This window comes from Carettochelys insculpta, chromosome 2, assembly GCF_033958435.1.
Source record: "Carettochelys insculpta isolate YL-2023 chromosome 2, ASM3395843v1, whole genome shotgun sequence".
Lineage (NCBI taxonomy): Eukaryota > Metazoa > Chordata > Testudines > Carettochelyidae > Carettochelys > Carettochelys insculpta.
The window spans coordinates 234,910,849-234,926,351 of NC_134138.1; the positions used below are offsets into that span (position 1 = coordinate 234,910,849).

Sequence of the window (15,503 nt, forward strand, 5' to 3'; positions counted from 1 at the left end):
CCTGCCACCTTTGGGTCCTACACTCCTGACTGGGTCTGGCTTCCTGCTCCCTTGAATGGCAGGGAGCCCAGAGTCAGGTACAGCAGCGTTGGTCAGCGTCCTGGCTCCCAGGAGTGGCAGAGAGCTGGGAACCAGGCTGCTGCCTTCCCGGCTCCCCACCATTCGCTGGAGTCGGGAAACTGACCAGTGAAGCAGTACTGGTCACATTCCAGGATCTTGCTTTCCAGTTGGCAGCCACTCACGATTTTGACTCACATTATTGCAAGAAACACGTAAATTGAAATTACGTCAGTTGGGTGTCTGCTGTAATTTGTGAGAGCCAGGTTTGGTCAAGTAATATATTTTATTGTATCAACTTCTGTTACTAAGACAGAGAATCTTTATAAGTTATTCCAATAAAAGATATTACCTCACCCACCTTGTCTCTACACTATCCTGGGGCCAACTCCCCAGTAACAACATTGCATATGTAATTGGTATCCATTGCCATTTGGGGAAAACTAATCTATCATAGTCTAAAAATAGAATATCACCTTTTGATTGCAGTTGTATAACTGGAAAAGAGGAAAACAGGATTTTTGTTGCTGTTGAAAAGTTTTCTGTGTTTCTCTTTCCTTTTTAGATAATACAAAATATACATACAGCCCTGGATGCCCAGTTTTCTACTGTTTACAAGACATCATGAGGGTCTGCAGTGAATCTAGCACTCATTTTGCAACACTCACTGCTAGAATGTTAATAGCCTTGGATAAGTAAGAAATATCAATAATATTTGTTTAGAAGTAGAAAATAAACAAGAAAATCTGTAAATATGAAAAATTAGATCTTTTTTACAACTATGATAACTGGAAATAAAATAAGGGTGATATCACATGTTTTCTTAGTAAGTTTGTTTAAAAAAATAAGCAAACTGTGAGGATTGATTTGCAATTCTTCACACCAGATAATTTTGAGGTGATGGTAGTTATACTTTTTTAAATCTAGAGATTCCTACAAAGAGACTTACTCACTTTTATGTAGTACAGAATCATGCAAAATATTAATCATGGTACCTACATCTTCTATAGATATTCCTAATTATATACCCTGGTATATGTTAGTAGTTTAACAGAATCACTTTTATCATCTCCATAGTTATGATTGCACTTAAGATAGGAATTAAACTTATTTATGACTAAAAAGTTGTTTATTTCCCTAGCTATACAGTACTTATTTTAAATTAAATGACTCTGATAAGTTGCAAATAATTGTTTAATCTGCTTTCTACTAATCTGAAAATTGGATGAGTACATATTTTGTTGAGTCTGATTTCTCCAGCTCTGTTTGGCAAAGAAATATGATTTTTGATATTTTAAAAGTGACTTACTCTTAAGTTCTGATATTGTAAATACACATGCTATTAATTTTACTTGCGTGGCGCTCCATTCAGTTGTAAAACCACGAGTCCTTCATTTAATTTTAAAAAGGAAGAAATACTGCTATGGCTTGTTCAATCTGTTATACAGACATTGAATTGAATGGACTGGCATAAATGATCGCAGGATCAGGGCCAGAGACAATAGCAAAATATAAGTTATGTGGTTTTATTATTTTTTTAGCAGTGGTAGTTATAACAGTTTCTGTGTACTTTGCACAGGTAATTGTCAAACTTACCTTTCATTGAATGGATGGCATGGAGTCTAAGCTTCCATTTAATATATTTGTTTCTAGCCCTTGTGGTTGTGAAGAAAACTTTGAAAATGTGAACAGAATGTAACTAATGCAATGTCATCTAATTGAGTCTGTGTTCGAATAGAAGAAATAGCTCTGAAAAGTTTGAACACCCAAGCCATCTAATGGGGTAGTTGCTCAAAAGATGCCCCCAAATGCCAGGGATAGTTTCTTGCACGTTGGCCACAACTTTACCAAATAGACAGTCAAAATTATGAACAAATGGAGGCAATGACAGTCTTCTTTTCAGCAAAGGGCAGCTGATGTCCAGGACACTCCTTGTCCTGATTATCAGAACCCAAGGTCACATGAAACTACCCAGCTAGAGATACAGTTAAGTCTACCCAGGTTTGGGCACATTGTGTGGCCCACAAGCTACACTCCACTCTCTTAGTGGGGTTAGATCTGCCACTGAGACAGTCTCTTCTTGTGAGTGTTTCTGTCCCTGCTACAGTGATTCCCAGAATTCTGGGGATATATCCCACTTTCTCTCTCTCCCACCCTGGCCTAAATAACCAAATAATTTTTCCCCAAGCAGAGATTATATCAACCCCAAATTGTGAATTGCAGTATGTAAAAACCCACAGAGAAATACCGCTTACCTCAATAAAGAACCAATAAGCCACAATGATCAATAGAATGTCAACATAAAACCAGGAATTAGATGACAACAGTCTCCTGAAGGTAGACAGATGCCAAATGCTTGCCCTAAGTTATGCCACACAATGCATAGGTGGGTGGCAAAACCTTACTGCAGCAGGTGGAATGTATGAATGACCCTGTGTTTCTTGCCAGCTTAACCTAAACAAGGTGCATGTTTCTTCATATGTTTTAGTAAAAGCACTTCTTAGAGGCAGAGGAGCACCTTGTAACAGATGTAGGGCCTAATTTTGCAGCCTCTTCATGCACGCAACAATCTTTGACTTCCCCAAACAAGGTGTACTGAGTGTGGCTAAAAAATCAGAATATTCGCCTTCATAATACTAGTTTGCCTTTTCCATTCTGTTCTGCAGGTGGTTAGATGAAAGACATGCACAATCTCATTCAATCCCAGCTTTATTCAGACCATCTCCCCTTGAGAGGATTAAAACTAATGTAGCAAACCCTGCATATGTTATTGAATCTGGGCAGACAGAGAGTTCGCTACACATGGGATATACTGCACTAGAAATAAAGAGCAAAATGTTGGCACTGGAGAAAGCAGATATGTGTATCTACAACCCTTTGTTTGGGTCAGATCTTCAATATACCAACAGGGTAAGGGTTTTGTAGGATGAGGTATATGTCAGTTGTGAAAGGATTTGATAATCATGTATAGGGTGACCTAATCTCCCATGGCCACATACAGGATGGGGGAGGTGTTCCCTCCCACCATTCTCTGAGCCTCAGGGAATCAGCCGGAACAGAGCAGCAGGGGCGTTGCTCCCCTCCTCAGAGAAGCATCCGGGATGCCCCCCTCCCCCTTCCCTGAGCCTCGGCAAGGAGGGAGAACAGATGACGCTCCCCCTCCCCCAGCTAACCTGCCGGCTCCCTCTGTTGGAGAGCATGTGCTCTCTGGCAGGCAACTGCGCCTGTGCAGCAGATACGGGACAATTAGTCCCTTTTTTAAAGTAAGTCGGGACACCTTTTTGGCATCCCAAATATGGGACTTTACCACCGAAAATGGGACAGATGGTCACCCTAATTATGTATTGAATGTTAATATACATTTTTCTCAGTGCATGGTTGTGGCTAGCTTTGATTTTCCACAGTGCAAATTTGAAAATCTGTCCTCTGAATAGCAATAACTTACTGGCTACGTTTACACTACAGCAATCTGTCGACAGAACTTACTGCCGGAAGAGATCTTCCAGCAAAATTTCTGTCGACAGATCATGTCCACACACAAAAGTGGATCGAAAGAGCGGTCCATTTTGTCAACAGAGAATGGCCAGACTACCTTGGCCCAACGGCCAATCAGAAGCTCAGCAAACAGGGCTGCCCGGTGAACTAGAAGCCCTGTCTGTTGACAGAGGGCTCCCCAGACCATCTACACAGCTTCTTTGTTGACAGGAACTGTCAACAAAGGTGATATTCCTCATTGTGGAGAGACAAAACACTGTCAGTGGAAGCGCTGAGTTTTCTTGACTGACTGACATACCAGGGTTTTGTCAATAAAACTCTCTAGTGTAGACATGGGCACTCTACTTACATTCGTTCCAGTGGACCATATGAGTACATTGTGATTGTTTTGTTCAAGTCTCAATGAGAAGTTTTTCCCACTTTTTATTTTTAATATTATTATGTCATTCTAGGTTGATAAAGTGGTTATAAACCCATATTTTGGTCTTGGAGCGCCAGACTATTCAAAGATTCAGATTCCAAAACGAGAAAAGTGGCAACGCAGCATGAGCAGTGTCATGGAAGACAAGTATTGTGTTACTTTTATATAATTGTTTTATATTATTCATATTATAGTGATGTCTAAAGCCAGATTCAGGCATCTGGGACTGCACAAAGACTTCTATAAAAAGCAGTCTCCAACGTGCCTGCTGCAGAACATGACAGATTGATGAAACAAACAAATGTAAGGTGGAGTGTGGCGGGGGGAGTGGGGAGAAGTTGGAGGATGAGGCAAACTAAACTGAATGTTTCTTAGCATGATTAGTCATGGTTGGCCATCTGTCTACCTAAGTTCTCATTGTATAAACATAGACTCATTTTGTGCACATCATTAGATACCCAGAAGTTGCATTGTTTTTATGTTTCTTTGTGTTTGATTGTTGAAAGATAAGTAAGTTGCATCTTTTTCATGTTTTGCTTTTCATTACTAGAGAGCGACAGTGGGTAGATGATTTCCCTCTTCATCGCAGTGCATGTGAAGGAGACTCTGAATTACTGAGTCGCCTTCTAGATGACAACTTTTCAGTCAACCAGTTAGATAGTGACCACTGGGCACCTATCCATTATGCGTGCTGGTGAGTATTTTTGCCAAGTGAATGTGTTTCTGGCATTTATGTCTGAAAACCTCCACCACTAAGTACTTGTATGATTTAAAATAGTACTTTAACACCAGGAAATCCAGACTCTAGCATTTTAATTGTTGTTTGTTCTTATCGTTGATATCAATTTTTTGCAAAGAGAAATTAAATCGCATGTTTCAAGGTTTAAGCTGATGTCTGACTAAAAGGCTTAGGAGTGGAAATCTAATAGGATATTTTTCTAAAGCAGCCTCATGGTTGTTTTTTTGTTCCTTCCTCTGAAACGTTTGGTGCTGGCCTCTACCAGAGACTCTACTAGTGTAGATGTACAATGGATCTGGTCCAGAATACCAGTCTGTGTTTTTAATTTGATTAAAAGGACATTGATGACTGAAAGTTAGCCCAAAATTTAGATGTTGTTAAAACAAATATTACAAAACCTAAGATTGGTAGAACTGTTTCAGTGTTTTTCTGAACTTTCAGTGAAAGTATTTTTAATTATCACCAGCAACTAGGGGCTCAGCACCCATTGGTGTCCGATGCTTCCCTCACTATTTCCTTCCATCTTTTTCTGTCCAGTGCAGAGTGGTGCAGAGCTAGTCTACAGAAACTAAGCCAATCTACTGTGCCATCTACCCATTCTCTGTGGGGTCTACCTTTCCTGTTCAAACCATCCATTATGCCGAATACCAGGGTCTTTGTTTTTCATTCATTGTTGATTCTGCAGATATCCCTGAATAGCTGTAACTTCCAGGCTGTGTCTACACGACCCCTGAAAGTCAGGGATAAGGGGCTAGCAACGAGGGCTGGGGGGGTTAGGTGGCATAGACATACCCACTCAGCCTCTTTACTGATGGCAGCTGTCTCTGCCAAGAGCGAAATCTTGCACAGCTATGCGAATGGTTCTAGAAATCTCATTAACATAGCTCTGCTGTTAGCAGCACTATGCTTCAGGGCTGCGTAGACATGCCTCAATTGTATAACCTTCTGTAGTAGGTTCTTTTTTGGCTGTTTCTTCCTATATAATTCCTCAGTGGTGACCTTCTGCATCCGCCCTATTCTCGGGGTGTTTCTGTAACAATTCCTCTTGAACACAAATAACCTTCTCTTCCAGTCATTCGTTATCACTCATCTTTCACATCTGTACAACATGCTGCTGACTACACATGTTTTCAAGACTCTCAGCTTTGTTCCTAAACTATTTGCTTTGCTTTTCCTTTTGTTAGTCTTTAATTATTCTTCTGCAAATACTACAGTACTGAGAATTTGAAAGCGACACTGGAATGAACAAATATGAAACTGACTGCATCGATTTTTGTCTGTTCTAAGATGAATATGGAAAATTAACCGCATAATGATTCAAATAAGCAGAATTTTAAAAATTTTATTGTAATATCATGTGGAATGTGGTATAGATGTGAAGAGCATTATTATTATTATTAAACAGTGGCTTGATGAGTCCATTTTGAAAGTACAAAGATCAAATGAAAGAACTTTAAATAATATTTTCCTTCATTTTTATAATTTCAGTGTTTATTTTGGTTCTATGTTGTTTCTCTACAGTATGTTTTATACAGATTGAACCTCTGTATTTAGGCACACTTGGCACCTGAATGGTGCCAGACAAGAGAATTTGCTGGACCATGGGAGATCAATATTGTCTAGCAATATTGCCAACACTTCCATTGTTTACTGAGCTATTAGAAGACATTTAGGGGTCAGTTGCAGCTAAATAATAGCCAAGCAAACTGGGAGCCAGGACTGGTAGCTATAAACAAGCTTTATGGGACCCCAGAAACTTGGCCACACTCAAGAGAAGTGGTCATTCTTGCAAACTAAAATCAAGCCAGACCACAAATGTTGCTGGACAAGAGAGTTCTGGATTAGAGAGGTTCAACCTGTAGTAGTAACCAGGCCATTCTATGGCCCCTTTCATCTCAAGAGATGGTGGTTAGCAGTGGCAGTGAGGTTCTGTAGGCAGTGTTTGAGTCTGCAGCGTTCCTCATGGCTTATCCCTCCAATATTGGATTTGCACAGTCAATTGTAATAACTGCATGTCAGTCTATTTCCAAATTCTTGAGTCTGAGAGCATTTCCTTCTACTACAAAGTTCTTTTGCGCGGCTTGCATATATTCTGTCAAGGATGAGATGCCCTGTTGTAGCAATTGTTGCCATGTATTTTGATCTGATGTGGATTCCCAGGATTTTTTCATGGCATTTTTGAATGTATCTTTGAATCTTAGCTTTGGTCTTCCTCTTGTTCTCAACTTACGTGACAGCTCATCATAGTGGATTTCTTTTGAGATGGCGTTAGTCGCCCAACCTGGCCACTATAGATAACATTAGGCCAAGAAGTTTCATTATAACCCTTGATCCTTGCATTCTGAAAATATGTCCTTTGAATAATTATCCTTGGTTTTTTTAGCCCAGAGGTGGATTTTTATTTTAAACAGGGAGACTTCCTTCAATTATCTTTTGAATTATTGAAGAATGAAGGAAATTATAGTTCTTTTAAAGCATTATAAAATGGTATTAGCTCATTAAAATTTGAATGTCTCAAATCTATTTCTCACCATAACTACACATGTAAATAGTCTTCAAAAATACATATATGGTGATATACATGCATATAGAACTGGAAGGAACCTCAAGATGTCATTGAGTCCAGTCCCCTGCCCTCTCAGCAGGACCAAGCACCATCCCTGACAGATTTTTTTTTTTAAATATATTTGTCCCAGACCCTAAATGGCCTCCTCAAGGATTGCACTTACAACCCACAAAGGAGAAGGTTTATCTAGGAAATAATTTTGCTCTGTAGTCCTGTAATCTAAACTACAATTGTTCACAAGGCACCTCTATTCTTAATATCAGAGAAATACAGACCTGGGAGAAGATCTCAGCCCCCACCGTGCTAAGGCAGGATACTAGTTTACATAGATCTGATTAGTGTTTTGTCTTAAAAAAATCTCAGTGACAGAGATTCCATGAACTCCCTTGGAAGCCTGTGCCAATACTTTACTATCATTGTAGTTAGAAAAAAGCAGTCCAGTAGCACTTTAAAGACTAACAAAATAATTTATTAGGTGAAGAGCTTTCGTGGGACAGACCCACTTCTTCCGATCATACCCATACCAGAACAGACTCAATATTTAAGGCACAGAGAGTTAGAAATGTTTTCCTAATATCTAATCTAAATATCCTTTGCTGCAAACTAAGTTGATTTCATTTTGTCTACCTTCAGTGGACATTCAGAATAAGCGATTGCTGTTTTCTTTGCAAGATTTCTTATTATGTTTGAGGACAGAGTAGAGCAGAGAAGCTACCTCTAGCAACATGTGAATGGCACTCTTGCTAATACATGTCAGAATATTTTACTTTTTTCACAAAAGAGTTGGCTCATGTTAAGCTTGTGATTCATTATAATCCCAGATGCTTTTCTGTAATACGGTTGTTTAATTAGTTATTCCCCATTTTGTACTTGTGCACTGACATTTCCTTCCTAAGGGTACATCTAACTATCCAGGGGATTAACCCAGTCAAAGTCTATCTTCCAGGGTTCAATTTTGCACACCTATGGAGGATTCCAAAAATTCAAGTATTGGGGTCAACAGTCGACCCCTGTACTCCTCAATCTTGTGTGAAGTAAGGGAGTTTGAGCTCCCTGAGTGAGGAAAACCAGATAATTTGATCGTAGGTGCATCAATTCCAGCTATACAGTTGCTGTAGTTGGAATTGCATATCTATGGTAGACTTTTAAGGTCTAGTGTAAACCTGGACTGGGTGTAATAATTTGCACTAGTGTTCATTAAATTTCATGGATTAACTTCAGACCAATAGTCCTGTTTATCAAGATCATTTTGAATTATAATCCTGTCCTCTGAAGTGTTTGCAAACTCTCCCAGCATATTTTATAGGTATACTCTGTACTTCTTTGTTAAAGTAATTGAATAAAAAATATTGATTGATATTGGGCCTGTGACAGACCTCTGCAGGATCCCACTAGATACATCCTCGCAGTTTGAGAGCAGCTTATTGATAACTACTCGAAGTACGGTTTTTCAACCAGTTGTGCACCCACATTATAGTAAGTTCATCTAGATCACATTTTCCTGTTCTAAATGTGCCATACATCCTAGAACATTCAGGAATATCTCTGAAAAAATATGAAATAGGAGGGTTTTTAAATGTGGTTTTGTTCTTTTGGCCATTCTGTTTTAATCTCTCTTTCAGGTATGGAAAAGTTGAAGCTACTCGAATGTTGCTTGAGAAAGGGAAATGTAATCCAAACCTCCTGAATGGACAACTTAGCTCTCCTCTTCATTTTGCTGCTGTAGGAGGACATGCTGAAATTGTGCAAATTCTTCTAAACCATCCAGAAATTGACAGAGTAAGATACCTTTGTATTTGGATTTATTGTCTTACCTACAGTTTCAGCATACACTTACAATATTTCTTACATATTCTATGTCTCCACTTCCCAAGGTAAAACACTAAGAAATGCAGTTTTATTTTTAATTGTCTTTTTAATTAAAAAGGATACGAATTTTAAACTCCCAAATTCCAGGTGTTTCTTGTGGTAATTATACTCCATCTTCTGCACCAATCATACAGACTGACGTATAGTTACTGCCCTTTGTCAACTGTGTTTTAACTAGATTTTAGTAGAGGTTTTAGTCTAAGCTTTCACTATATTTTTGTGGCGTTCAAGTTCATTAACAGAAAGTAAATTCCTCTGCCCCCATGGTTTTGCTCAAACTGCATATTTCTGATATTTTTTCTAGTTAATGGTGGGGTTTTTTTAATTGCTGTAGTATTGTTAGGCTCCAATCAGGGCTTGGCTGGATTGTTCTAGGTGCTCTGTAGACATATAGGCTGCATCTGCACTAGCAAGTCCTTTCAAAGAATCAGGCCCTCTTCCAAAAGAACAAGTGGACTGTCCATGCACAAAATGCTATCTTTCAAATTCCTTTTGAAAGAACATGGCCACTTCATTCATTCTCTCCTCTCCCAAATGAGGAAGAGCACCTTTTGTCTCGAGAGATTCTTTCAGGAATAAAGTATGTGTAGATGCTCTGGGGGCGTTCGTTCGCAAGAGAAGTCCTTGTTTGTATGGACATGCTCTTTTGAAAGAAGGTCGTCTTTTGAAAGATCACTGTAGTGTACACGCTGCGATGGAGACAGTGCCTGCCTCCCTAAAAAGACAAGGAGCAGAAAAAGAGAAATAGAGCTGGATAGGTTCAAATACAAAACAGTCACACAATAAGAGAGAGATGATGTTTGTATGCTGCAGAAGAAAGAACTAAGTGTAGAATGAGGGAGGCAAATTCTTCACATTTGTTCACAAAAAACAAGCAGTCCTGTAGCACCTTAAAGTCGAAAAAATTTATTTATTAGATAATGAGATTTTGTGGGTAAAACCCACTTCAGGTTTGAAGCAGAAGTAAGAATCCAGGGTTTATATAAGGTATTCTTATTTCTGCTCCAAATCTGAAGAAAAAGCTCATTACCTAATAAATGAAGTTGTTAGCCTTTAAGATGCTACAGAACTACTTGTTTTTTGTGAAGCTACAGGTTAGCAAGGCTACCCTTTGAGGCTATTCACAAAAGTCATAACTCCATCAAGTGGAGCAATATTTTTTGTTGTTGGTTATATTACATTTAATTTATTGATAAGTAAGTAATTTGTATAGGAACTACAACCTCCCCTCTCCATCACTACCACCAGAGAAGATTTGACTATCTGTTTTACTTCCTGTGTAGGAAATGTCAGAATGCACAGGAATACAAAATCAGAGTAGTAAAATTGTTTTTTAAATTGAGTCAAATTGGTAGCTAGATGATAAATGATCCACAGCATTGGCTAAAATAAGGTTTAGTGTAAGCAAGCTCTATGCAAGGTTTTTCATATAACTCTACCAATACTCCTTAATACGGGCCTGAAAACGCACATGCTCTTTTTATCCTCGTGTTTTGGCTGCCAGAAACGGATGAAATAAACAGAAAAACACAATTAACAAAAAATATTTAAGCAATCCATTCACTGAACTCTGAACAACAGATGATTTTAATATTGTAGAAAATCCCACATACTTTAGGTAAAGGTTAATAAGTTTAGAAAATAACCTTCTCAATTAAAAACTATATTTATTCAACTCTTTCTGTTAATATTTGTAGCACATTACAGATCAACAAGGAAGATCCCCGTTGAATGTCTGTGAAGAGAGCAAACAAAATGATTGGGAAGAAACAGCAAAACTGTTAAAGGAAGCCATAAATAAACCTGTATGTGTTTACTTTTTAAATAGTTTAGTGGTCATGTTATAAAGTCTTAGAAAATGTATCCAGAGTGAAAAACCAAGGAAATTGATAGGTCCACATACAGCAATGACAGTCCACAGGATACATACAGCTATTTGGGGTACAGTAATTGCCTGGTATGTGCAATTTCGATTTGCACTTAACTTGCATTAATGCAAGTTAAATGCAAATCGAAAATGCTCCAGCCCCGCCAGCTGGGGGAAGCAAGGGAGAAGCCCTGCTGCAGCGGCTGTCTGCCCACAGGGCTTCCCCAGCTGGGGGAGTTCATCAGGGCAGAGAGCTGCTGCAGTGTGGTTTCTCCCAGTTGAGTGAAATGGCGTTGCTGCCTCTGTCTGCCCACGCAGCTTCCCCAGCTGGGGGAGCCCTAAGAAGTGGTGAAGGCAGACGGCCATGGTGGTGCAGCTTCTCCACAGCTGGGGGAAGCTGGGGAGAAGTGCCTGGCTTCTGCCAGAGGTGGAGTGCTGGAAGCCAAGCTGCCACTTGGTTCCCAGCTTCCTTCATGCTTGCAGAACCCCCGGCTGGTCAGTTTTCCTGATCCTGCTAGCAGAATCTGAGTTACGTGGTGGTTGCAAGGAATGTAACCCCCGTGTAACTTGGGGTCTACTGTGTTGGTGTGAACTAATTAAAAAACATGTCATTTTGAATGTTTGTTTCTTCCTTATGGCTGCAGAGCCATAGGTAAAAGATTTTAAAATGCCATATTTTGATTTTTGGAAGCACAAAATATGACAAATTCTTCTGTGTCTAGTGATCATTCTATCAGTGTTTTCTTTTGCATGTATACTAGTACTTTTTATATTGATACAGTCTGGTGTTAAATTGTTTGAAAGGAAATTTTCCTTTGACTTTTTGTGTCATTGAAGGAGGAACTGATCCCTGTCATTTTGCAATATAAAGAGGTTGTTCTAAACTCTTAACAGTAGATGTTACTGCCTTTTCATGTAACCAGATTAATATGCTACATATAAATGTTTAAAACTACCACGGTAGAAGTGCGAGCAAGTACTATAGTTAAGATTGCAAAATGTTTCCCATTCTAACCTCCTTTTCAGTCTGTCATCATTTTGCAAGATATTTCACCTTTCTAAAACTTTCCAGGCTTGCTAGCATAGCTTCTTCTCTGTTACTTTCCAGGCTTGGTGTCTCTGAATTTTTTTGGGAAATACAGAGAAGCTGGAACATGGAAAAATACACTGATATTATAATAAAAGTTTTCAATTTTTTGTTAAACAGCTAAAGCATTGAAACAACTGGAAATAGAAGTTTAAGCACTCAGTTCCGATTCATACTTAATCACAGTTATACTGATTTAAATGGGATTATTTACCACATACATGTTCTGCACCCATAATCCACTGAACTTGGGAGTTTTGAGTAAAAATTAGTAATAAAGGTAGTGGTAGTAGCACCTAAAGATCTCAAGTAGGTTGGTGGACACCTTGTGCTAGGAGCTGTGCAAACAGCATATAATAAATTAAGGCTTTTGCCCTAAAGAATTTATAACCTTAAAGATAAGACTTAAAGGCTGAGAGAAACAAATTAGAGGATGCACGGAGGAAAGGGTAACAATAAGATGTTTTAATATAAACTAGTTATGTAAATAATTCATAGTCAATGAGTAAGTAGTAATCACAGAATGTACATGACAAGACATACATGTGTACTTAGCCCCAGATTTTTGAAAGTATTTATGCATTGTTCTGCTCACCTTTGTAATGCCTAAATACCTTTCAATAATCTGTACCTTAGCTACTAGGGTAATGGGAACAGTAAAAGAATGTAGAGGGCAAGAAAATGCTAGTTAGGTCTTAGGCCCTGCAGAGCTGTGTAAAATGTTCTGATCCAAGATAAATATAGAAGAATTCTGCAAAATTATTTTCTGAAAATGTAAATGCTGCTAAATTAGACTAAAAATTGATGTTTTTGGAAATGAAAGCTATAGTGGAGTGGGATTTTAATTTGTCACATTTTAATGGCATTTTTATATATTTTTGCCATAGTATGAAAAGGTACGGATATATCGAATGGATGGGTCATATCGCTCTGTTGAATTGAAACACGGAAACAACACCACTGTACAGCAGATAATGGAAGGAATGCGTCTGTCTCAAGAAACACAGCAGTACTTTACTATTTGGATTTGTTCTGAGAACCTTAGTAAGTAGTTAGAGAACTTACAACATTCTTGTGGGTATTGTGTCGGCTTCAGGATTTTTTATTTTTGTAAATGTCTAGATAAAATAAAAAAGAACATGAGGAAGGCTGATAGAGCAAACAATAAACTTGTCATCTTTCTTTGTCATACATATTGTCCCTTAATTTTCTGCATTACTGAGTCATTCTTCAGACGCTTAAAATACTAAGAAAATTTTGCTTATTGTAGTGTAGAAACGCGTTTGCTGAAAAACCAAGATCTGACTAGATGGTGTGTTGGTCGTTAGATGAGACTTTGAAACTGAGCAGTGTTGAGTTACTGGGTTTTGGGACTAACACCTAGAAAAAAAAAACACGCTTTTTTCAGTAACTTAGATTTGGTGCCTGTAGTTCTTGGTCATGTATGTTTTTTATAATAGTGGCTCCTGTTGAAAAGAGGGGAAGAGATTGTGCACTGTTAAATATCTTAGATATGTAATACTATCGGTGATGTGAATTGTGGAAAAAACATTTTGAACTTTAAATCATGGAGATCAGCGAAGCTGTTACAGTAGTCTGCCTGACCACACTCTACAAAAAGAACTAGATGTATATACATAAAGGCTGTGGTTACACTACAGTGATCTATTGACAGAAGTCACTGTTGGAAGAGAGTTCCCAACAAAACTTCTGTTGACAGAGTGGGGGCCATTCACAAAAGCCAATTGGGAGAGTGCCCCACTCTGTCGATAGAGCGGCTGGACTGCCTGGCGGCTCTCTCGACAAAACAGGCACCTGGATGTACAGCAGACAGGGCTGCGCATTGAACTGGATGCCCTGTCTGTCAAGAGAAGGCCCCCCCAGAGTATCCAGACAGCTTTTTTGTCAACAGAACCTCTCAACAAAAGGTGCTCGTCCTCATCTGAGAGAATAAAAAGGTTTGGCAGCAGAGGTGCCAACTCTTGTCAGCATACTGTTGATGAAACACATTTTGCGTGTGGACGTTCCACCAGTTTTATCAGCAAAACTCGCTGGTGTAGCCATAGCTTAAGAGACAGAAATGACTTCAGTCATGTCACTTATTAATGTGCATAAGTATGGACTTTGCTACCTGGTTTTAGGCATTCACTCTTAAAAGTTTTTGCCTAATCCTTCAAACCTTGCTCAGATAAATGCACCACATGCATACATTTAACTTAATCAGCTTCAGTGGAAGTGGAATTATTCCTATGAGTAGTAATTCAAGGACTGGACTTACATATGTTCTTTTAATTATTTGAGATCATAAATAGTTTATAATTTTTAAAGCGTTGTAGTTCATTCCTGTAAACCAGTGGGCAATTTTAACATTAGTGGATCAAAAGAACGCTCAGCTGCTACAAGATTCTATTCCCTTTTTCTTTTTTTCAGAGATGGAATTTTTTATTTCTCTCAAATAAAACAGTTCAACTTAATTTCCATATGTAAATCATGTCCTTTTCCCCTGGCCTGTCGTCTGGTGTGAGAGCTATCACTCCTTGCAGCTCTTACTTCCCAAGGCATGTCCATACTTAGCAGAAGATCAATGTGCTGATGAAGGGGCCTCCTCACCCCATGACAGTCCTAAGTACATACTGTATTTCCTGACTAGTATTATGTATTAGGTTCTTTTTATGACTGTTTAGTCTGCTTAAATGTGTATCTAAGGTAGATTTGATGCCTCATCTTACTTCATATGTATAATAAACACATGCAATCAGTGTTGCACTAATGCTTTTTTAATTTATACGAGTTGTCAGCTCTATAGAAGCAGGAGAGGCATGCTTATTCCTATTGCTAGGTTTTTCAGGCAGCTGAGCATCCTCTTGGATTGAAGTCATATGTTACAGTGTATATCTGTGTAATTCTTTCTCCTCTAGCAACATTCACACCACCTCTTTCAAACCAGATTTCAAAAAGATAGGTAGAACCATGCATAAGCTGTAGCCCAGGAGTGACGAATCAGTTAGAGACAAAGAGCTAAAATAGCTGTGGATAGAGTGCAAAGAGCCACATATTATATATTTATTTTTATCTAGATAGACAGATATAGTACACAAAACACAGTCTGCTCATGGACTACTAATGCTGCCCCCTCCGTCGCCTGCTCTAGCCCAATTCCCCTCCCCTCCCCAAGAGCCAGGCACTTCCAGTGACCCCTGTAACGCATTCTCCTTCCTCTCCCCCCAGAGCCAGGTACCTCTAGCCTCCCTGCTCTAACCCAATCCTCTACCCTTCCCCTCAGAGCTAGGCACTCCCAGCTCCCCGCTGTAAACCAATGCCTTCCCCCTCTCCCAGAGCTAGGCACCCCCAGCCCTGCTGGAACCCAATGCCTGGGTCTCACCGGAGCCATTCCTGCCACAG

General features: G+C 39.1%; 1 protein-coding gene across 2 annotated transcripts in view; it reads left to right on the top strand.

Annotated features, from left to right (window-relative positions):
- Positions 1-15,503, top strand: part of KRIT1 (KRIT1 ankyrin repeat containing) — a 49,394-nt gene that overhangs the window by 15,204 nt on the left and 18,687 nt on the right. For both annotated transcript variants that reach the window (XM_074986228.1, XM_074986229.1), the window contains exons 6-12: positions 623-752; positions 2,724-2,967; positions 4,005-4,120; positions 4,524-4,667; positions 8,901-9,057; positions 10,845-10,952; positions 12,989-13,145. In XM_074986228.1, coding sequence (XP_074842329.1) covers positions 623-752; positions 2,724-2,967; positions 4,005-4,120; positions 4,524-4,667; positions 8,901-9,057; positions 10,845-10,952; positions 12,989-13,145 — 1,056 coding nt within the window. The remainder of the gene's footprint in view (positions 1-622; positions 753-2,723; positions 2,968-4,004; positions 4,121-4,523; positions 4,668-8,900; positions 9,058-10,844; positions 10,953-12,988; positions 13,146-15,503) is intronic.